General features: G+C 31.9%; 3 protein-coding genes across 3 annotated transcripts; 2 read left to right on the forward strand and 1 right to left on the reverse strand.

Moving 5' to 3' along the window:
* The first annotated feature begins 1,621 nt into the window (after positions 1-1,621).
* Positions 1,622-14,601, forward strand: LOC111620085. The gene is made up of 4 exons (XM_023361929.1): positions 1,622-1,677; positions 1,755-1,802; positions 13,988-14,008; positions 14,086-14,601. Exons 1-4 carry the CDS (start codon positions 1,622-1,624, stop codon positions 14,459-14,461), a joined length of 501 nt encoding a protein of 166 aa, XP_023217697.1. The 3' UTR covers positions 14,462-14,601.
* On the reverse strand, positions 5,203-6,604 carry LOC111620103. The gene is made up of 3 exons (XM_023361954.1): positions 6,529-6,604; positions 6,330-6,459; positions 5,203-5,593 (listed from the first exon to the last, which is right to left on the reverse strand). The coding sequence occupies exons 1-3, from the start codon at positions 6,582-6,584 to the stop codon at positions 5,354-5,356; spliced, it is 426 nt and encodes a 141-aa protein (XP_023217722.1). The 5' UTR covers positions 6,585-6,604; the 3' UTR covers positions 5,203-5,353.
* Positions 14,602-23,438: 8,837 nt separating the features above from the next.
* LOC111620086 lies at positions 23,439-24,269 on the forward strand. The gene is made up of 2 exons (XM_023361930.1): positions 23,439-23,648; positions 23,717-24,269. Exon 2 carries the CDS (start codon positions 23,733-23,735, stop codon positions 24,267-24,269), a length of 537 nt encoding a protein of 178 aa, XP_023217698.1. The 5' UTR covers positions 23,439-23,648; positions 23,717-23,732.
* Positions 24,270-25,691: the final 1,422 nt, after the last annotated feature.

Here is a 25,691-nt window from a genome sequence, read left to right on the forward strand (position 1 = left end):
ATGGTTAGCTAAAAGAAATGAACTAAGTTTTAAAACAAATCTGTTCACAAGCTTCAATGCCTTGACACTGATAAAAATGCTCGAAAAACCCTTAAATCTTTTAAGTTTTTTTAAATATTGTATTTTTAGGAGAAAAAATAAAAATAGCATTAAAATTCACAAAGATATTCACACATTTGCATGTTATACATTTTTCACCAATTGCTATTCATTAATAATTGGAGCATAACGATTTTTCCCTACAGCACAGGAATTTTGTTATAAGGAAAGAACGGCGGAGACAAAAATATCTGTATGTAATGTGATATGAATAGTCCGTTTTCTGGTTATAATTTTATACAAAAAGAATTTCTTTGAAATAAATGGTCAGAGGCAAAATAATCTTCCATACATAGAATAATTTGAAGAAATACGATAAATATACTGAGATGACGATAAAATTTGACCTTATAGTCTAAAAAGATTTAAAAATTTACATTCGAAGTTGATATTCTCACATTGTTTCATAAAATTTAAACTGCTGTATGTAGCATATTTTCCACAATCAGCATTTTATATGAAATGTAACTGAATAATAATCATTTATAAATATAACTATGAAATCTCATGGATCAAATCAATATGTCAAAAAATCTCATAGGTAATTCCTCTTTTGGATATCCAATAAAAATAATGACAGAATAAAAGTCTTGATGGCTTGATGTCCGAGGCGTTAAGATGTCGTCCTACCCTGGCCCGTCAGTGGCCGAGTGTGTATAAAATCACTATGACAAAGTAAAAGCCTAGAAAATTCCACGTGACCGAATGGTTGGCTGGCCATTTAGAGTTTTCTGGGTTTTCTTCACGTTACTAACAGCTAAATAGGACTAGTTTTCCATAAAAAAAAACCTCCTGAGAGGCAGATGGCTCATGTGTCGAGTAAAACCAAACCATCCCACCGCTGTGGGGATCCAAAATCAACTCCCGTGTGCAACCCCAGGTATTTTTCGGAGTTCTGTTGGGGATGTGTTAGGCCCCATCTCTAATCATTCGGCAAATGCTTAGCACAAGAATAAAATCTCCTAGATTCGTGAAATTGAACAATGTGGGCTCCCGTCGTGAGTCTTGCCGAACACATGATGGGCATAGATAAATGGCCCTCTTACTGCCCATTGAGTGGAAAGAATGAAAAAAAAGAAAGAAAGAGCCAAATTTGTAATAGTGTACTGTATTTGCAAATGAACATTTTTGTAAGAAATTCAGAACAAAAATTTTGAAAATAATACCACCTTTATCGTGGGTTTGTATAATTTTGATTATTGTGTTAAAATTGATTAGAGCAAAAAGAATAACTCGAAAACATATAGGCCTATATTTTTCGTTTTTAATTTTTGAAATTAATATTACAATATTTTCATCGAAAAATACTGTATTAGGTTATTTTATATTAAAAAAATATATCGAATATAATTGAAATTTTAAAAAATCAAATCTATATTATTACGAAAAAGATATCTTTGATAATTTTAACATACAAGATCATTTTCTTTATTTTAGTAGAAATGTAAATAATTCATCTTCAATGAATTTTGTACATTGCTGTGATTTATGTAAATCAACTCAGACGATATAATCAAGGGAAATGGCAATGAATCTTTCGATTTTACTGACAATTGGACGGTGTTGTGCAAAATTAGTGTAAGTCAATTTTTTTTCAATTTTAGATTTGTTAAATTTTAAGCATGTAAATGATTTATTCGTAATGTTTTTTGTAGGATCAGAATGGAACAGAACGAGGTAGTGCAAGAAGAGAGCCGATTGCAACGCTGTTTGAGATGTCTCTTAAACTGGAAGTCCATTTATCATTTCCTATTACTCTATTTTCCAGTAGCTATAATTNAGTGAGAAAGGTTAAATAGGCCTTCTGTTATGCAAATATTGACCTTTAATTTTCCAACCTTCCTCACTACTTTTTATCTTTTGGCCTTTCTCTCCTTTTCTCAAATTTGGGTCTATAATCCTTTGAGTTCCAACTCCAGCATTATTTAGTATTCCTTCCAGCGTTGCAATATTTGACTACTTTGCGCCAAATTTCCCTACCCTTTTTTAGTTTGGCGTAAATATTATCATTTGGCACATTGGCTACTTTCTGGGCTACATATTATTTATAAATATATTAGTCGAATAAAAATTCACTTTAAAATGGTGTTTCGTGGTTTTTTATTAATTCGAGTCCAAATAAAACAAAATATTTGTGTTTTTCAAATAAATTTTTGTTTGTCTCCTTTATAATAAATGAAATTATTTATTTCTAAGTAAAAATTGAAAGTGTCTGTAGAAGTAATTTTTTAAAATATCCTTTTTCGTGATAAAGTTTTAATACTTATTACTATAATCTAGACTTGTTAATCACAAATATATTATATATACTTGTGGCCCAAAACTTCCAATGTGGCCCAGAGGAACAAAAAGGTTGGACACCCCTGTTCTAAAGTATATATTTTTTGGTTTTTATATTTTTCAATATATTTATTTTGTTTGTAAGAAGTAAAGAAATAATTCTTAACGATACAATAGCCACGATTATTATTTTAAAAAGTATACGTTAGGCTTAACATCGACGAAAATTCAACACGAAGCGACACGCAACGGAGAAAAATTTCAACACGGGATAGGTTAATATATTTTTTCGTACATAATCGGTTATCCGAAAAATAAGTTATCCGAACAACCTCAGTCCCCAATTGATTCGGATAAACGACGATCTACTGTATATGGAAATTTTAAAGTTCAAATACGTAGTTAAAGTTCAAATTCAACCTCCTGTGTTCCATAAAACAAAGTCAAGTGTAAATAACAAAATGAATTTATTACCAAAAGTTAGGTACAAACCTGGTTATTTTTCGACATAATCACTGTTAAGATTGAGGCATTTGTCATATCTGTAGACGAGCTTTTCCATCCCCTCTTCATAGAATGTTGCCAAGTTCTTTTACTCTACCTAAGTTTGAGAAAAGTCTATCTTTATCTTGCAGAAAAAATATACGATTCTCTACTATCCTTGACACAATTCACTGTGAGGTAGGTCGAGATAATTCCTCAGGATGCGGCCCTTGTTATCGCAGTTTTAGTTTCATGCAGTATTCAGAACTTTCCTTCTTCTGACATCTTCGAGCATAGTTAGACCACTTCATATACTAACATTAATGCCTGGTAACCAAATATAGTTAGAAATTCTCTAGTTCGTTGATATTAGTATATTAGCTGATGTTACATGCTCCATTACGACTGGAGCACACTGTAGCATCTTTGAAGTAGAAGAATATCTTTCGTCTCAAACTCCACTTCTTTATATACAAGTGTATTTGATATTTCCTATTGTTTACGATACAAGTTAAACTCATTTTAGTTTCATGTCAAATAAGCTTATCGGCACGTCCTTCATCCGATAGACATTGCTAAAGTCGCCATTGCTTAGTGGACTCGATTCCAAGATACTAGATCAGGGCTTCTTAAACTATGGGTCGTGACCCCATTTGGGGTCGCTTAGCGAAATCTTGGGGTCTCGAGATTTTAATGCAAAATATTGAAAATAATTTGTGAGATTTTGAAAATGGCACGCTTTGTGTCACTTCTGGTGCAGCGAGACAACGGTTTAGCAACACTGTAGTGTGAACTAGTGTAGTGTTGTCGCTTTTCAGTGTATTCAGTTGTCTCTGTTCCATTGTAACACAATAGTGAACTGTGGAAATACACCATTATTGTTTACACCAAATTTGTATATATCTTTTATTTTATATTTTTTGGGTCGCGAAAAAAAAATCACAGTTATAAATGGGGTCGTGAATAAAAAAGTTTAAGAAGCCCTGTACTAGATGATGGCCTGTCCCCAGATGCCTGTCTACACAATGTCTACAAAATTTGCTTGGTTTGATAATATCAAAATTATACTTTATCAGGGATACCGAAAACGCGGGAAACTGGCAACCACGGGCCCTTAATTAATGATTCTTACGCTTACAAATTAGTATTATTTTCACTAATTAAAAACAAAATATTTAAGAGTGCTACTTTTATTAATAAAGAAAGATTCTACGAATTTTGTTTGTTCAAAAATAAATGGCAAAAGAGGCCCGCTCCTCTTCCCTATCCCGTAAAATCTATCGGCGGCCGGCCCTGTATTCTACTTCAAATAAAAACAATTGAACAATAGTGACAATTTGTTTTCGACTTGATCATGTCACATTTCTTGAATGATATCGCAATTTATACATGATATATATATAACAGCCGGAAAGTAAAATGATGGGAAAAGTACGGCGATCGATCAAAAACTAACCCCCCTTCCCAAAAAGTTTTTACATTATTGGACTTCGGAAACCTTAAACGTCGAGAAATGGAAAAAAAATCGAGGGTAATTTCTGTATATATGAATGTTTATGTGTGTGGGAAGACATTGTTTTGTTTACCCTCTTTTTGAAGCTCAATAACTTCTGTGCTTATTGTAAAAAAATTCTGAAATTATAAGGGGAGGTTTATTATGGGATTGATGCAGTTAAATTTGGTGGTTAAAAGGTCGACGGGGTGGGAGATAATGGGGGCGTGTATATTACCAATNTATTTCATAACCACAAAGTACGTTAAAATATAAAAATAATCGCACGACATGTATTTGGATTTTAGAAAATACAAGGAAATCAGCGCTTCTACAACTTCTATGGACGGCACGCCACAGTTACTTGTACATAAATGTTACGAGTAGTCAAAACACGTGTCTACAGAACTGATTAAGAAACTAAAAATTAAAGTTTAATGATGATTTCAATGGGAAATCACTAAAGCGAGTATATTCGGATGGTCATAAAGTATGGTATGTCTGTTATTATGTAGAGAGTTCTCGGGGGAGAAACCACCTAGATAAATCACGTGACGTTTGTTTTATCCAGCAAATAAAGACCAGATTTTATTCAAAACATACTGTTTCAATAAAATCTGGGCTTTTTTTGACTAAACAATTTAGTTACAAAAATCGGCTGTATAATAGCCAGAATAATAGCATTTGCAGCAATTTTTAAAATTTACTAAAACGGATTTGAAATATATGAAAAAAAAATTTTAAAAATTTAACTAATAATCCAATCTTACTATTGATACTAATTTTACTTAAACTCATAAAACGTAAACATTTGAAATCGACCGATTAAAAGAGTAAAAAAAATTAACAAAATTAAAGATATTGGAAGTACTTTTATTTAAAAAACCAAAAAACTTATAAAATCGAAAAATAGGACTATTTGCTAAATTTTTTTTTTAAACCGAATATAAATCCATTCGTTGTAGAAAACGGCGTCACGAGTTTTGTCACTCAGTAACTTCACTGAACAGGATGTTCTCTTACTCTTACAGAGTCTGCTTCCATTACATATTCGACTGCAGGTTCAGGATTGGCGTTGTAAAATCGTCGAGCCCATTGAGGTGAAAATTCCTTTATACAAGCATAGATCATGTTGCAAGCAATCACAATAAACGGGAAACAAAATAAAGCCAGAAGAAAAGCTTTTAAGTACTGGTTACGCAACACCAAACCGAAATAAAGGAAAGCACAAAGCACAACCAGAGTTACTGGAAAATAAACAAATATAAAGTGATAAGTGGATTTCCAATTTAAGAGACGTCTAAAACACCGTTGCAATCGGCTCTCTTGGTTTTCTTCCTGCACTACCTCGTTCTGTTCCATTCTGATCCTACGGAATACATTANAAGTGCTGTATTGTCGAATACGGGATAGCTTCCACGGCCAAAATATTTGAATAGTGTAAAGCATCCAGATTATACACGTGAGCTTTACAGATCACCAACCTCTGACGGTTTAGTTTGTGGTTGCTACATACCAAAATATCGTATAACGCTTTCAATGATTGGATGGAAACATTTAGCCACTGGTAGGGAGCTATTTGACTAAGTGCATTGTTTGAATATTCTTTTACTTTTTCAATCTTAAATGTTATTTTTTAATGTTCGTTTCTTTACAAAGCTATATTTAATCATAATTTTCTTTTAATTATATTGACAGATTTTCGGACATAAAATCTTTTAAAATTTTTATCACTTTTGTAATTGATGGGGGAAGAGAAAGAGAGAGAGAGAAAAATCAATTTTACAAGATTGAATTTATTTGAATATTCTTTTACTTTTTCAATCTTAAATGTTATTTTTTAATGTTCGTTTCTTTACAAAGCTATATTTAATTGTAATTTTCTTTTAATTATATTGACAGATTTTCGGACATAAAATCTTTTAAAATTTTTATCACTTTTAGATGTTAATAANAGGAAAGCACAAAGCACAACCAGAGTTACTGGAAAATAAACAAATATAAAGTGATAAGTGGATTTCCAATTTAAGAGACGTCTAAAACACCGTTGCAATCTGCTCTCTTGGTTTTCTTCCTGCACTACCTCGTTCTGTTCCATTCTGATCCTACGGAATACATTACGAATAAATCATTTACACGTTTAAAATTTAACAAATCTAAAAAAATTGACTTACACTAATTTTGCACAACACCGTCCAATTGTCAGTAAAATCGAAAGATTCATTGCCATTTTCCTTGATTATATCGTCTGAGTTGATTTACATAAATCACAGCAATGTACAAAATTCATTGAAGATGAATTATTTACATTTCTACTAAAATAAAGAAAATGATCTTGTATGTTAAAATTATCAAAGATATCCTTTTTCGTAATAATATAAATTTGATTTTTTAAAATTCCGATTATATTCGGTATTTTGTATAACCCACTATAAAGGTAGTATTGTTTTCAAAATTTTTGTTCTGAATTTCTTATAAAAATGTTCATTTGCAAATACAGTATACTATTACAAAATTGGCTCTTTCTTTCATTTTTAATTCTTTCCGCTCAGTGGTCACTAACAGGGCCATTTATCTATGCCCGTCATGTGTTCGGCAAGACTCACGATAGGAGCGCACAGTGTTCAATTGCGCGACTCTAGGACACTTTATTCCTGTGTTAAACATTTGCCGGATGATCAGAGAAGGGTCCTGACATATCCCCAAAAAATACCTGGGGTTGCACATAGGAGTTGATTTCGGATCCCCACAGTGCTGGATTGGTTTGGTTTTACTCGACACGAGCCATCTGCCATATGTCTCTCAAGAGGTTTTTAACGCCTCGGACATCAAGTCATCAAGACTTTTATTATATCCTTATTTTTACTCGATATCCAAAAGAGGAATTACCCATGAGATTTTTGACACATTGATTTGACCCATGAGATTTCATAATTAAGTTTACAAATGATTATTACTTAGTTACATTTTATATAAGTTGCTGACTGTTTAAATTGCAAAATATGCTATACAGTGGTTTAAATTTTATGAAACAATGTGAGAATATCAACTTTGAATCTAAATTTTTAAATCTTTTTAGACCATAAGGTCAATTTTTATCGCCATCTCAATATATTTATCGAATTTCTTTAAATTGTTCTATGTATGGAAGATTATTTTGTCTCTGACCATTCATTTCAAAGTAATTTTTTTTGTGTGTAAAATTATAACCAGGAAAGGGACTATTCATATTACATTACATACAGATATTTTTGTCCCCGCCGTTCTTTCCTCATAATAAAATTCCTTTGCTGTCGGGAATAATCGTTATGTTCCAATTATTAATGAATAGGAATTGGTGAAAAATGTATAACATGCAAATGTGTTAATATCTACGTGAATTTTAACGGTTTTTGAAGCATTTTTATCAGTGTGAAGGTATTGAATCTTGTGGACAGATTTGTTTTAAAACTTTCATTTCTTTAGCTAACCATTTTTTCCTTATACAGAGATACTTCGGTTTCCCTCGATAATCCATTCGAAAACAATCGGCGAAATCCGAATCCGACGAAAACCGAGGTAATTATTTCCTTATGAATCAATGTAAATCCAATTAATTCGTTCCAGACACTCCAAAATATGTAGGCTGTTTTTTCAAGCTTCGATGGTTCATAAAGAAAACAAGTGTAAATAACAAAATGAATTTATTACCAAAAGTTAGGTATGAAACATGGTTACTTTTCGACATAATCACCGTTAAGATTGGGGCATTTGTCATATCTCTGGACGAGCTTTTCCATCTTCTTGCCATAGAATGTTGCTGCCAGTGACTTGAGATGAACCCTAACGTTGTTTTGAAGATCGTCGTTAGTCTCAAACCTCTGCCCTCCTAGCCACGTTTTCAGTTCAGGAAAGAGGTGGAAGTCTTCACACATTAAAGGTGTGAAGACTTTCACCTTTCAGACTTCCACCCAGCTTGGAACTTTTTAAACACCCAGCGTATTGTCCCTATTTCGCGCCGAGCGACTTCCATCTCTTCCCTGAACTGAAAACGTAGCTAGGAGAGCAGTGGTTCGAGACTAATGACGATGTTCAAAACAATGTTAAGGTCCATCTCAAGTCACTGGCGGTAACATTCTATAAAGAATAAAGAGGGGATGGAAAAGCTCGTCCAGAGATATAACAAATGCCTCAATCTTCACAGTGATTATGTCGAAAAATAACCATGTTTGTACCTAACTTTTGGTAATAAATACATTTTGCTATTTACACTTGTCTTTGTTTTATAGACCATCGGAGCTTGAAAAAATCGTTCTCGGACATACCACAAATATATTTTATAGAGAATATAGTGTTTAATACTAAAAACAATAATAAATTAATATAAAACAAATACAAAAGACTAATGTAAAGAATAAATAAACATTTAACATGGCATTCGAAGGGCTGCTGGCTTTGGGAACTTTCTTTGGTTCCATGATGGAGCTTGTTTGTTTGTATGTTTAGTTAAGTTACGGCAACACAACACTTGGCGATCTGCCTAGGGGATGCCTCCCGGGAGGTCTTTCTAAGGGTAACTGACCCCAGGCGTTACAGCCGTAGAGAAAACTCGGAAAACTCCACGTGGCCAGCCCGTTCTGGCGAGGCGCTAACCCACAACAGAACTCCCAGTGTTCAGGGAATGGAACCGCTTGGTCACTGGTGGGCCCCCATAATGGAGCTAAAACGAAAGGAAAGCAATGGAATTGTTTCGCTAGACGCGTGGAGTAATGCTTACACAACGCCACACTGAGAAGGAAAACGCGTCGATCGCCCTTTGTTTTCGCGCCAGATTATTTCCTGTTTCTCTTCTTTTACTTGATGATAACCGAAAATTACACAACCGATATTACTTATCAACATTCAATAAACTTTATACTTCTTTCTTTGATTAACAGATTTTAAATCTCTGAAATTCCGACATAAAATGAAAAAATGAAGTACACGCTTCTCCATAACCCGTTGTCAAATCGCCGATTTTGAAGAAACTGTTTGAAATCATAGATAAGACTAAAAATTAGCAATTATAAATGTTGTTATGGCTTTTTTTATTAACATTTTTTTTTTAATTCTGTTTAATTATTGAAGATAAAACTCTGTTCTAAACGATACGCTAACAATTCAAAACATTAATTTGAAATAAAAAAATTAGATGAAATTAAAAATTTTTTTTATTGAACCCAAAATTATAAACTGTAGAAAAATATTTCCAGAGTTAAAATATTAAAAATTTACACAAAATCATGATGAATTCGTCAACGTGTTTCTGAAAATCCATTTTGGCAAAATGGAGAACAAACACTTACAATAGTGGCTTTTAAACTGTACAATTCATTTGAAAAATCAAATTATTATACAAATTTCACATATTCAAACTTGTATTAAATGAAACTGTATGTTCCACATAGTCTGCATTTATAAATACTGTATATATTTTTTTCTAACGTTAACAATATATTATTGTGTAGAAACGTCTTGTAGAATATTTATGCCAAAAGTGATTAGACATATGTTTCCTCAGTAATTTCGCTGCTAGGATTCTGTATTGTTACACGTGTTGATGGGATATCCGACACTCGAATAGTCCTGATATTACATTGGCCTACGGGATAAAATAATTTCGCTCTCATCTCGGGTGTCATAAACACATCCGTCATTTGTAGAGGAATAGGAGACGAGATCTCTAATTTACTCGGCAGATTTCTTAAAACTGGTGTTTTTTTCCGTTGTCGTAGTCTATAAATTCGATATTTTGAAATTATATACACAAGAGGTAATAATATTGCACAACATCCATGAATTATGCAAAATATAAGCCGTAACTTAATTTTAATGTCGAGAGTATTAGCTTCTTTATTTTCGTTTTTAAATATTTTCCGTAAAGCGGGTTTATAAAATAAAAGAATAATGAATACTCCCAGCAAATACATTTGAAGAATGCCTAACAGATATAATTTATAAAACTGTTGAGAGCGAGATGCCATAATTTCACCTAAAAGTTTAATTAGCAAAATTAATTAATAATATTTTTGGATAATTCGAAAAATATTTATTATATTTAAGGACTTACGTTTAAAAATCGCCCGAAATACGAATTACTACAGCGACTGAATTGCTTAATATGTTATCGATTTGCATAAAAATATGGAGAAATGCAAATTTTAATATCGGCTGTTCAAAATTTAATTTTCTGCGGCTTTATATTAAAAGTTATTGTTAACTTTATTAAAAACTAGCTGTTACCCGCGACTTCGTCAGCGGAGGTTTTGCAAGCAAACCCCATTTACATCCAATATTTCAATAACCATAGTAATTGTTATATAACACCTACCGCTGAAGAGAATTGCCGAAAATCAAACGAACTATTTTCAATTTGATCAATTTTCTGAAACGTTTACAATCGTTCTATAATCGAACCAATACGCAATAACAAATTCGAATTTAAAACNTTTCCTGTCGCAGACAAAACATTCTCGAAGTGCTGTATAACAACAAAGACTTATGCTTGGATCCCATATCCTCACATAGTTTTTCGAAAAATCTTGTCTTCAACGGCCTAGTTTTTATAAAGTTTACTGCATTAACTACATATTCTAAGGCCTGGTTCAATGTAGGACTCAGATATTTTGATGCGAGTGCTACCCTGTGAATAACGCAATGAGTTCACAGTGCATCAGGGTGCTTCGAAAAAGTACTTGTAATCCTTCATAACATCCGGACATAGAACGAGCACCATCAGCATAGCATACCAATGCATTTGGTCCACTCCAAATTATTTTCGGAAATAGAAATATCAAGGATCTCGAACAAGTTTTGAGCCTTAGCATCAGCAGTGATACTTATACAGAAGAGAAAGATCACCGATCGTAATGTTCACCATATCTACAGCAGCCGAAAGCAAGCAATTACTTTCACGTCCATTTCCAAACTAAGACAGTGCGAACGGTCTCCCAACGCCAAGCTAAACGCGCGGTGTATACGCTGCTAACGCGCGTTTAACCCAAATGTGTACTAGCCCTTAGGCCTAGCCTCGAGTCACTAAAAATGGCCGACACTCTTGAAAAGATGGATAATGTGTCGTTTCATCCGCCCGATGAAAGATACTCGTGCTTTATCACTAACAGGCCCACCAGTGGCCAAGCTGTCTTCGTACACTGAACACTGGGAGTTCAATCGTGGGTTCGCGCCTCGCTCGGACGGGCTGGCCACGTGGAGTTTTCCGAGTTTTCTCTACGGCTGTAACGCCTGGGGTCAGTTACCCTTAGAAAGACCTCCCGGGAGGCATCCCCTAGGCAGATCGCCAAGTGTTGTGTTGCCGTAACTTAACTAAACATACAAACAAACAAGCTCCATCATGGAACCAAAGAAAGTTCCCAAAGCCAGCAGCCCTTCGAATGCCATGTTAAATGTTTATTTATTCTTTACATTAGTCTTTTGTATTTGTTTTATATTAATTTATTATTGTTTTTAGTATTAAACACTATATTCTCTATAAAATATATTTGTGGTATGTCCGAGAACGATTTTTTCAAGCTCCGATGGTCTATAAAACAAAGACAAGTGTAAATAGCAAAATGTATTTATTACCAAAAGTTAGGTACAAACATGGTTATTTTTCGACATAATCACTGTGAAGATTGAGGCATTTGTTATATCTCTGGACGAGCTTTTCCATCCCCTCTTTATTCTTTATAGAATGTTACCGCCAGTGACTTGAGATGGACCTTAACATTGTTTTGAACATCGTCATTAGTCTCGAACCACTGCTCTCCTAGCTACGTTTTCAGTTCAGGGAAGAGATGGAAGTCGCTCGGCGCGAAATAGGGACAATACGCTGGGTGTTTAAAAAGTTCCAAGCTGGGTGGAAGTCTGAAAGGTGAAAGTCTTCACACCTTTAATGTGTGAAGACTTCCACCTCTTTCCTGAACTGAAAACGTGGCTAGGAGGGCAGAGGTTTGAGACTAACGACGATCTTCAAAACAACGTTAGGGTTCATCTCAAGTCACTGGCAGCAACATTCTATGGCAAGAAGATGGAAAAGCTCGTCCAGAGATATGACAAATGCCCCAATCTTAACGGTGATTATGTCGAAAAGTAACCATGTTTCATACCTAACTTTTGGTAATAAATTCATTTTGTTATTTACACTTGTTTTCTTTATGAACCATCGAAGCTTGAAAAAACAGCCTACATATTTTGGAGTGTCTGGAACGAATTAATTGGATTTACATTGATTCATAAGGAAATAATTACCTCGGTTTTCGTCGGATTCGGATTTCGCCGATTGTTTTCGAATGGATTATCGAGGGAAACCGAAGTATCTCTGTATAAGGAAAAAATGGTTAGCTAAAGAAATGAAAGTTTTAAAACAAATCTGTCCACAAGATTCAATACCTTGACACTGATAAAAATGCTTCAAAAACCGTTAAAATTCACGTAGATATTAACACATTTGCATGTTATACATTTTTCACCAATTCCTATTCATTAATAATTGGAACATAACGATTATTCCCGACAGCAAAGGAATTTTATTATGAGGAAAGAACGGCGGGGACAAAAATATCTGTATGTAATGTAATATGAATAGTCCCTTTCCTGGTTATAATTTTATACAAAAAAAAGTTCCTTTGAAATGAATGGTCAGAGACAAAATAATCTTCCATACATAGAACAATTTAAAGAAATTCGATAAATATATTGAGATGGCGATAAAAATTGACCTTATGGTCTAAAAAGATTTAAAAATTTAGATTCAAAGTTGATATTCTCACATTGTTTCATAAAATTTAAACCACTGTATAGCATATTTTGCAATTTAAACAGTCAGCAACTTATATAAAATGTAACTAAGTAATAATCATTTGTAAACTTAATTATGAAATCTCATGGGTCAAATCAATGTGTCAAAAATCTCATGGGTAATTCCTCTTTTGGATATCGAGTAAAAATAAGGATATAATAAAAGTCTTGATGACTTGATGTCCGAGGCGTTAAAAACCTCTTGAGAGACATATGGCAGATGGCTCGTGTCGAGTAAAACCAAACCAATCCAGCACTGTGGGGATCCGAAATCAACTCCTATGTGCAACCCCAGGTATTTTTTGGGGATATGTCAGGTCCCTTCTCTGATCATCCGGCAAATGTTTAACACAGGAATAAAGTGTCCTAGAGTCGCGCAATTGAACACTGTGCGCTCCTATCGTGAGTCTTGCCGAACACATGACGGGCATAGATAAATGGCCCTGTTAGTGACCACTGAGCGGAAAGAATTAAAAATGAAAGAAAGAGCCAATTTTGTAATAGTATACTGTATTTGCAAATGAACATTTTTATAAGAAATTCAGAACAAAAATTTTGAAAACAATACTACCTTTATAGTGGGTTATACAAAATACCGAATATAATCGGAATTTTAAAAAATCAAATTTATATTATTACGAAAAAGGATATCTTTGATAATTTTAACATACAAGATCATTTTCTTTATTTTAGTAGAAATGTAAATAATTCATCTTCAATGAATTTTGTACATTGCTGTGATTTATGTAAATCAACTCAGACGATATAATCAAGGGAAATGGCAACGAATCTTTCGATTTTACTGACAATTGGACGGTGTTGTGCAAAATTAGTGTAAGTCAATTTTTTTTTAATTTTAGATTTGTTAAATTTTAAGCATGTAAATGATTTATTCGTAATGTTTTTTGTAGGATCAGAATGGAACAGAACGAGGTAGTGCAAGAAGAGAGCCGATTGCAACGCTGTTTGAGATGTCTCTTAAACTGGAAGTCCATTTATCATTTCCTATTACTCTATTTTCCAGTAGCTATAATTTTGTTAGGTGCTTGCCTTTATTACGCTCTGCTATTGCCTAATAACCATTTAAAAGCTATTCTTCTCTCTATATTTTGTTTCCCGTTTCTTCTACTGGCTATCAAAATGATGTGGGGTTGTATAAAGGATCTTATACCTGTGTTGGTTCGACTATTTCGCAACGCCAATCCTGACAACGCCATTCCTGAACCTGCAGTCGAATATGTAAGAGGAGCAGACTCGGTAAGAGTAAGAGAACATCCTGTTCAGTGAAATTACCGAGTGACCAAATTCGTGACGCTGTTTTTTTACAACGAATGGATTTATGTTCGGTTTTTAAAAGAGACTTTTTTAGCTAAAAGTCAGATTTTATAAGATTGTGGTCTTAAATAAAATTTTTCTGATATCCTTAATTTGTTAATCTTCATTATTATTAATCGGTCGACTTAAAAACTAACGAAACGTAAAAATTTGAATAGTACTAATATTACGTTTTAATATTTTTCGTATACTTTGTTTCAAATCCGGTTTAGTAAATTTTAAAAATTGCTGCAAAGGCTGCTATTCTGGCTATTATACAGCCTATTTTTATTACTGAATTGTTTAATCAAAACTAAGCAGAAGATTTTATTAAAACCTTGTCAATGCTTTGAATAAAATCTGGTCTTCGTTTGGTGGGATAAAACGTCACGTGACTTCAAGATGGTGCCTCCCCGAAAGAACTTTTTTACACGATAACAGAAATACCATACTTTGTGACCATCTGAATACACTCGCTTTAGTAAATGTGATTTTCCTATTGAAATCATTAAGAAACAATAATCAGTTCGGTAGACAGGTGTCTCGACTACTCACAATAACATTTTATGTACAAGTACCTGTACATAAATAACTCCCAATTATTATTTCAAAGTTGTCACACAAACTAGTTTAGAATAATACTCTTTAAAAATATTCCAGTTTATGTAAAAACGAACACAGAAAAAAATAAACCAGCAACGAGTTACTCAACTTTCCCGGCAACATTTAAAATTTTGGTGGCGCCATCTGTTGTTATTTCATTAAACGTTTTACATTTTTATTTATACCTTTTTTATAAAACGGCAGAAAGCTCTATTTTAAGGAAAGGTTGGGTTTTATAAAAATTGTAAATGCTAACGAGTAAAATCGTCATTAAGTCCGACCCTATTGGTGATATACACGCCCCCATTATCTCCCACCCCGTCGACCTTTAACCACCAAATTTAACAGCATCAATTCCATAATAAACCTCCCCTCAAAATTTCAAAAAATTTTTTTACAAAAAGCACAAGTTATTGAGCTTCAAAAAGAGGGTAAACAAAACAGTGTCTTCCCACACACACTACCTACCCTCGACTTTTTTTCCATTTCTCGACGTTTAAGGTTTCCGAAGTCCAATAATGTGAAAACTTTTTTGGGGGGTTAGTTTTTGACCGATCGCAGTACTTTGCCATTATTTTACTTTCCGGGCTGTTATATATATATCATGTATAAATTGCGATATCATTCAAGAAATGTGACATGATCAAGTCGAAAGTGAATTGTCACTATTGTTCAATTGTTTTTATTTGAAGTACAGTACAGGGCCTCCGATAGATTTTACGGGATAGGGAAGAGAAGCGGGCCTCTTTTGCCATTTATTTTTGAACAAACGAAATACGTAGAATCTTTATTAATAAAAATAACACTCTTAAATATTTTATTTTTAATTAGTGAAAATAATACTAATTTGTAAGCGTAAGAATCATTTGTGGTTGTCAGTTCCCGCGCTTTCGATGGCCCTGATAAAGTATAATTTTGATATTATCAAACCAAGCAAATTTCGAATTTAGACGGTTCGGTCGAGAACGTCCACGCCTAACGAAGCCCGGGTATGGTTTGAGTATTTCTTCAAAATGTAATTCATGCGATACTGTAAGAAGACGACGACATCGAAATATAAATTTCTATATTATGTAAAACATTCACTTCGAATTAATTTTAATATAATACTGACATTACGGTCTGAAAGGTGAAAGTTTTCATACATTAAAGGTATGTGAAGACTTCCATCCATCCAGCTTGGAACTTTTTAAACATCCAGCGTATAACCCCGATTTTCGCCGAGCAACTTCCACCTCTTTCCTGGACTGAAAACGGAGCTAGCAGGGCAGAGGTTAGAGACAAATGACGATATTCAAAACAACGTTATGGCCCATCTCAAGTCACTGGCGGCAACATTCTATGAAGAAGTATACCTAACTTTTGGTAATAAATTAATTTTGTTATTTAAATTTGTCTTTATTTTATGGACCAACGGAGGTTGAATAAAAACAGCTTACGTATTTGAACTTTAAAATTTCCGTATATTATTACGGCAGTTTCAGTAAAAACTTATTATGTTTAATGATAATTTTTTTTAAATCCTAAAGTAACGATTTAATTCAGAAAAACCATCTAATGTGGCAATATGCAAATGATTCGCGATGTTAAAAAGCATGCGGTAGGCCGTCTTCGCAGGACGTTTTAAAGGAAGAAAATAGTAATAGAAAATAAGTAAGTTATTCTTAAAGTATCCTCTTTAGATTATAAAATTTTCTAATACGTTAAGTATTGCGTTACTGTAGATTTTGCTAATGGAACAAGACCGGAGAGTGAATCAAGAGACATCTTTCCAAAGATTCCTTCGATATGCGAAGATGTGGAATTCTAAATATTATTATCCAGTTATTTATTGCCCTATAATAATATGTATTTTGGTAACTTTATCATATATCTTATGGGACGGTCCTGGAATACTGTTGGTGAGTTCGATACTTCTTTTGGAAGTTTTATGTCTAATTATTGCAGTCTGTGTAGGTATTTGCATATCAAATCGTCATAGACAAGTACCTCAACCTGAAGCAAACCAAGACATTCCGTTATTCGAGATGTTGAACGTATAATTGAATATTAGACGAGAAAATAATGGAATAAACTTAAATTGACTAAATTGGAAAATGTAATCTGCTTTTAGAACAGAAAGAAAATTTTTTAGGACGACAAACTTTTTAGATATGTCTTAAGTTCTTAGCAGAGTGTTTGTATTGTTTATACATTTTTTTATCTTGTACAAGAACTTGAAATAAATCTTTGGTTTTAACGAAAAATCTATTCGAATGAAAATTTACTAAATTGGCATGGGTATTTTACGTGTAAAAAAAAAATCTAGAAACGAGAATTGTGTAACTTTCCCGGCTATTATAAAGTTTTTAAAATAAAAACTCATATTACTAAGCAAACGATAAAATTTGTGTGTGGCACCACCTCTTATCAGAATGTGTTATAAAAACTTAATTTTTTAATTACTATAAAATGGCAAAAAACTTTATTTTGGGGGTAGGAGTGAGTAGACTAGTGCCTAGTATAATGTTGTTTGTTTAATTATTGTACGATATAAGGATTATTATATCTAATTATTCTTAATATAATGTTTTACTATATCGCCCAGAAAATTGTTCTTCGCCCCCAAAATATAAATTGTTACTAATCGCCCACTCAACATGGAAAAACGCTCACATGGGGGCGATATCGCTCCCATTGAGAAACACTGGTTTAAATTGTCAAATGCTACAGAAAAATTCATCTATGTAAATCAGCAATTTTTTAACGTCACTTTTTATTGTCAAATAAGGTGAATTGGGTATGGATGGATATACGAACCATGACTTCACCATACAGTATAAGTTAATGAATGCCGAACGAGAGTCATTGCTAGCAAGATGATCGAATGTGACACGTGTAATAAAATATTCGGTAATTTTTCGAAATTTCAGAATAACATTGTAAAACCCGAATAATATTAAAATTAGCCATCAAATCTTTTCATAGTTATAGAATCGACATACACTGTCATCATAGTGTTCCCAATTTTTATTGACACTTCTTTCAATGCAGGAATCCATCTTGACACACGATTTGCATCTAATAGAATAGAGTCGTTTCCTATGTTAACGAAAATGCTTGCACTAGCGATGACGAACAACGGTGCACAATGTGCGCCCATTCTAAATACACCTGTAATAAATAGGATTCACATTTCTTATCTGTTTTGTGTGTTTTATCCTAATTTTAAACCCAGATATTTTGGATTTTTCTTCCATTTGAATTGCAAGATTATAGATTGAATTGCATTATAAAAAAAAACGAGTATTTAAAACAATTACTAAATTTATTTTTTATGAGTAAGCATAAATTGCTTGACAGAAGGAATTCGTTCTCTCAAGCAATTTTATGCTTAGTCATAACAATTACAACGAGAACTAAAGGTAATCAAGTACGAAATTTCTTTAATTTATGGCTATATATAAACGTTCTCCTAAGCATAAATTCAAGTTTAATTTATAATTTCAGATATGTTATTGTGTTGTTTTATTAATTTTAATATTATGGAATATATTGTATTTCAGACTTGTTACTGTGTTTTCGGAATTATGAATATGATTTCCAAATACATTTGTAAAATAATTAGTCTGAGTATGATGGAAGGATACTTGTTGGGTGTTTTCGTCAGTCTTTTTGTGACTTTAGCGAGAGAACCGCCAGATATTAATCATTGGAAAAAAAATACAATTGAAATGAGACTACATTATATCTTCTGCATTATTCACGGATGTTTCGCAGTCGTTATACCGTGTTATCTTTCGTTTAAATTTCTTTTAGCCTGTGTTTCAGACAAGCTTCCAGTTCGAGAAGTACAAACTGAAACATTTTTGCCCTTTTCCACTGCAAGAGAAATGTCTTTACCAGTTACGCTATCTAAACCGATATTATATCGGAGATCTACACCGAATTTATGGTATTCTGTACGAGAGAATACTACTGGAATAGAGAACAAATTACGTAATGATAATATCCACACAACAGATTCAACTATCGTTGAAATTGCACTATAAATAGTAAAAATATAGTAAATATTATCTTTAGATTAATTCAAGCGATTGCTGCAAAAATTTAATTCTTTTTATTCTTTATAATTAATGTATTAAAGAATTACGCATACATCAAAAACATCTTAGCACAACAAAAAAGTTTTAAATAAATGTATTAAAAAATTTGATTAAAGTTAATGTAACGTGCAATTATTTTGCATACAAATGCCATATATCAATGTTACATATTACTTCTAAATAACTTTAATAAAGGATAATTAAATCTTAAAACTATTGGATTTTTTTCATTTTATTTCATTTTTTTAAGTACAGGTAACCCCCGTATAACACGGCACTTCTATAGCTGGTTTCACTCTAATACGGTTCGAGAATTGGTACCATCCCCCGTATAACACGGTACTCTGACACGGTTCGAGAAATGGGTAAAACCCTCGTACAACATGAAATGTAATAAATTTTCACATACTTAAGTACTAATAGTTCACGAAAATTATTATTTTCGTGAACTATTAGTACTTCAGTGTGTAAATTTTCTTTTCTCGTCTCCATACACATGGTCCTTCGCGAAAATTGTTTCAATTTTGCCAGATCTCGACGCTTCTGCTTCTGGTGTTGCCAGATGTTTTTCCCTTATTCCATAAGTGCTTAGCACCATATAAGGAAATTTATAAAGATCTTTTAACTAGAAGCAAGCAATCTAAAATTACATACACTTTTTGCAAAAGGTAAAGCATGAATCTGAAAATAATGCAGAAAAATGCTCAGAGGATAACGATAACTTGCCAAAAATAAAACGCTCTCGGTTAATATTGCTTTTAGTGATGACAAAGAAAACATTGTTTAATTTATATTAATATGTATTACTTAAGAAAATTTTAATAAAGATATATTTATCTTAATTATGAAAATGTAGTAGCATGTTTTTTTTAATTTTTGGAACCTAACCCTCCTTTTCGTACTAGTTCTTTGTTTCGCATAACACGGCAATTTTTTGGAACGTAACTACCGTGTTATACGGGGGTTACCTGTATATAAGTTACAAGTTTAACTTCCTGCCAGAGAACTTCTCTTGAGGGAATAAGTTAACATTGTTAATTATAATGAAACTTTTGGATAAATATAAAATTTTTGCGATTACGAAAAAGCAAAAGAATGAGTTAAAAATAATGATAATCACGACCTCAATCAAAAATGAAAGTTAATATTAAACAATAAGCATGTTAACTTTATGTGTTATGATGTTTTTATTGTGTAGTCAAATTATTTTTAATAAGAATATTTAAACATGTTCTTATTAAAAAATAATTAAATCAGATATGGTCTGAAAAATATGCTGAACTGTTCCTTATTGAACTATAGGCTATGGCTAAATATTTTAATTTGCTGTGAGTCCGTCTACCAAAAAACCTTTTGGATTACAGAGACGAATTATATACATAGTAACATACAGCAGTCCAGATACAGAATTAAATATTTTAAGGCAAAATATGAATTCATACAATACAAAGATCTACGAAATTTATCTTAGTACCTTAGGCTTTTTTCTATTTTTAAAAAAAGCAATTCATTGCACCAAATGTAGACCTAATAAAAATTAAACGTCAAAAGCGAACAGTTATTGTTGATATTTACTATCTATTTTTTTTTTTAATTTGGCAGATTTAAATAATTCGATTAAGTTTCGCAATAGTTTAATACAATAGATCTTATGCTATTCAAACTAAGACAACAGAGCAAAACAATAAAATAATTATCACATTAAATAAATACAACTGAAAATAAATATAAAGTAATTTGTACCATAAATTAGTTTGAAAATCAACACGTATTTATTCTTTCCGAAAATATAAATAATGCTAAATTCATTTAGGTGAACGAACATATATTCTCGTTGAATAATTTTATATACCGGTAATTAAAAACATTCAAATTGATTCATTTCTACGAATAGTATCAATAAATTATAGATTTATGCAAATAAGTGAAGAATATAAAAAAATGTAATTTCACTTAATTAAAATGTTTAAATACTGTATATTGAAAATGTAAGTGATTTTAAATAGATTTCGTTATTTATTTTTCATTGTATATTTTATATTTTAAGTGCTTGTATATACAGGGTGTTCATAAAGTCTGTGTGCAATTTAAAAAATTTATAACTTTATTAGTGTTTGTGATAGAAAAAAAAAAAATCTGTAACATTATTATAAAGCTTAATGTACCAAGTTTCAAGTAAAATTATTTAATAACTCTTCGACACACTAATTTAACAATTTTTCGAAATTTTAAAAATACTTCTTTTTTTCAGAATTACGTGTGACCCATGGCTTCAACTGAACAAAAAGTAAACTATGTCCTTTGGTTGGCTGAATCGAAATCTCGATTGTTAAAAGACTTTAAAGCTAAAATAACTAATGTGATTTCAGGCATTACTGTAAATCAATTGGCAAATGTTTTTAGAGAACCACAAAATCGTATTACCTTTATTACTAATGATGGTGAACATGTAAAAACTTAATAAAATACAATAAAACAAAAAGAAATATATAGATGTTTTTATTTACAATACATTCTACATAATTTCTCTATCAAAAACACTAATAAAGTTATAAATTTTTAAAATTGCACACGGACTTTATGGATACCCTGTATAGACACCGTGTCCAGAAAATTGAAAAATCCAGATTACTTCTGGTTCTAAGGTTGCCTGATATTTGGCCCAGTAATATACAGTAGACCATCTCTGACTATATATTTCGTAAAAGGCCCAAAAATTTGTTTTGTCTTACATCGGCTAATTGGGCATGAGCTTCTAGGCTATATCGTCCCGTGGTAAACTATTATTACTGTCATGTAATAATAGTTTTACGCGTTTATGATGGTGGTTACGCGGGAATTAATGCCTTCCGTGAAGTCTTTTAAGGGTAACTGGCCCCTATTTAGGCGTTACAGACGTGGAGAAAACCCGGAAAACAAGTGGTCAGCCCGTCCGAGCGAGGCGTGAACCCACGACAGCACTCCCTGTGTTCAGGGAACGGAACAGCTTGGCCACTGATGGATCCTTATACAGGCTTACAACTCACATATTCTGTGCAATTTCTACAGTTTCGAATAACGATTTTTCTTGGCTATTAACGTTTGGATTTGTAACTATTAACGGAACTATATCTATATTTAAATTATCCTGTTTTTAAATTTTGAATATCTCTTTTGTCTGTTTGAGGTCTCATACTATCCAAATAAGACAAAAAAAAAAAGATAACTGTAGCCATAAATTATTAAGAAAATCAAAATCGATCAGACTTAATTTCTTCTTTTCTAAAATATAAATAATGCTAAATTTATTCTCTTTTAATAATTTTATGTAATTAAAAAAAATTAAAATAAAGTAATTTCTACTAATAATCTTAATTAACGATACTTTTATGCAAATCAGTGAAGAATATAAAAGATGTAATTCAGTTACAGTGTAAGGCGATTTTGAAATTTCAGGGATTTCAGGTAATCAGAATATTTAAATATATGAAAATTTAAGTGAATATTTGATTGTAAATATATATTTCAGAAAGAATATTCGATAAATGATGGCTAATGACGATTCGATAAATGATGGCTGGAGAGATGCTGGTTTGATATTTGGCATAAGTATACTTCAAGGATATTTAATGGGAGTTTTTGTTACACTCTTAATAAACATTATCAAGGAACCGATGACTAATTACGAAGCAATAAAAATCACTCCCGAAAAAAAACTTCGATTTGTTTTATGTATTATTCATGGATGTTTGGCTTTTGTTGTAATGTTATATGCTTCCTATAGATTAACTTCAGTACAAAAGAAACCAAAAGTATCTGTTCGATCTCCTCCAAGAAAACTGAAAGCACCTCCTACTCCTCATCCAATAAAGTTATCATAAAATTATAACTAAGAACAGTATTTCCTCCCACTCTTCTTAATTCTGTTATTGTAAAGAAAAATTAGAACCTTTCTTTAAAAAGATGTATCTGAGAAACTGTTAATATTTATTGTAAAATTTTCTTTATATTGAAAATAAAGTGGTTTGAATCTAAAAAGAATTATTCACTAAATAAAAAAATTCCAGTTAAAATAATTCGTTATAATTATTTTTAAGAGTAAAATCGTAATAAATTTTCGTATATTTGGTTATCATTTGTAACTTGCTCTTAAAGTTATTTCCAAAAATTCTTTTCTTTTACAATAAATATATTTAAATGAAGTTTTGGAATAACCTTAGAATGGTTAATTAATACAATATCGTTCGTAACATTATACAAACTATAGTCGAAGTAGTGAAAAAGTTACCCTGAACTGGAAGGGTCTATGGAGATACGTGAAAATTAAGACTTTATATTTTATTCGTAATTTAATTTAGATTATTTGAAGTGAGAAACATGATATTAATTTCATTATCAGCTGGTGGAAGTTTATGCAAATTGATGATTATTAGAAGAAACGAAAGAAAATTCTCTTGAGAAGAACGAAACAATCAAGAATTTATTTCTCATAAGTAATTAATGCGATTTGCAAAGTTTGAAAAAAAAAGGCATAATTAATATTTACTGTTATGTATTTCAGGTCAGATTATCGGATTATGGCTTTCAACTGGAAGAAGTGGCGCATGGTTGTTTTCTTTAGTTTCCTTCAGTGTTATTTCTTTTCTGCATTTCTTGGCCTTTTAGTCTATACTTTAAATGACCCACCAAATTTTGACGATTGGAACAAAAATACAAGTAAAATCAAATTACGTTTTGTGCTTTGCGTTATTCATGGAATAGGCGCTATATCATTGGCGTGCTTTCTTGGATGTAAAGCAATTTTAAAACAATGTGAACATCGTAATGGAGATAATTTGAGATTTTCTACTATTAAGGATATTGAAGAAACTTCATCAGATAGTAATTTAATATCCATGTCTCGCTTTTCAGAAGTTATGTTCGATTTAAGGACTATAAATGAATTACAAATCCCAGTAGCAGAATTTAAGTTTCCTTCATCCAACCGTTTAAATACTGATGATATTAATATGTCTGGTTCAGTATCGAGTCTGGATTCAACTACATCAGTTTATATCTATCATCCTAGAAATCGTTTAACACCTAAAAAAGAGTTATACCATTATTTTGTATAAAGAAAACAGCAATGATTCATCTTCAATGCATTCTAATTAAATGACCATAGCATTTAAATCTTTCCAATGACGACTACAAAGATACGATGCGTATGAAATATTCTTTTTATGGGCAGTATTTAACAAAAATGTTAAGTAAGATGACGTTAAAATATATATAAAGAACTATTCGAAATGTTAATAAAATGCCTTAAAGCTGATTAATTTATTGATATTGTTTAAAGTCTCTTTTCTCTGAATCTAAGCTTCAGTTAAATGCCGATTTTATTAAATGTTAATTTTAATTTGAACTTCCATATTCTCTAACAATACACATTCTATCGCTGTATTAATTTACGAAACTGTCATTTTCTTAAATAAAGACAATAATGATAGCAAAAATTAATGCCAAAAGTTCATTGGTGAAAAAACAGATACGCGATGATAATCATTGATCATAAATGCAAATTTGTCACTGGTAAAATCTGTTGATTTTTTTTTTTGTTGTTGTTGTTGTTGAAAATATTACTATTTGATAAACTATCAATTTAAAATGATTAAAGATATTTTATGCAAATTATTACTTCTATAAAACTTTCCGTAAAGTGTAGGACAAACAACTTAACATATCCATATAAACACTGAAGAAGAAGAAGAAGAAGAAGGACAAACAACTTAGAAATAAAAACTTAGGTAACTATGCTTATACATTTTTAATTATAAATTACTTTTAAAGTTACATCTTATAATAAATAAAACTCTTTATAGGTTATAAAAGGTATTTATAATATTGAAAAATGAGTCTAAAATGGAAGGAATTTGGAAAAATTCTGATTATTGCTGCTGTGCAATTTTATCTTCTATTATCGTCTATTGGTCTTCTAACGTATTCAGTGAACGAACCTATTAAACTAAATATTTTAATTGGCGTAATAAATGGATTATGTTGTATATTTTTGGGCTACGTACAGTACATTGCGTACAGTAGCTCTTCCAAATTTATATGCATGGACTGTTCAAGACTCAAGCTTTCGAATGAAAAGCATGATAATAGTGAAGGTCTTTCTGAGAATTCTAGTGAAGCCGACTTAATTCTCTCCTCAAAAAGTGTGAATAGGAATACTCTGACCTGGAATGAACTCGCAACTGTTCGACATGCTAGACCTGCATGCAAAGTACGAATAAATGCGCCGTGGAAGATACCATCGAGGAGAGAAGTTTCTAATAACTCTCGAGACGACCGTGGTATAGAACTTGATGATATGTCACCCTCCATTTTATCATCGGCTGCAGAAAATGTAATAGGAGTTATAGAGGAAAACTAAAACTTCAAGTCATAATCTAAACTTTTAACCTAATTTTTTTAAATACAGTAATTAAATACTTCTTCTTTCTTATTCTTATCTTTAATTGCTAGACTTTGTAATGACACAGAAAAGAGAA

The sequence above is a fragment of the Centruroides sculpturatus genome, unplaced genomic scaffold (assembly GCF_000671375.1).
Source record: "Centruroides sculpturatus isolate CEXI.00-Female unplaced genomic scaffold, Cexi_2.0 scaffold131, whole genome shotgun sequence".
Taxonomy (NCBI): domain Eukaryota; kingdom Metazoa; phylum Arthropoda; class Arachnida; order Scorpiones; family Buthidae; genus Centruroides; species Centruroides sculpturatus.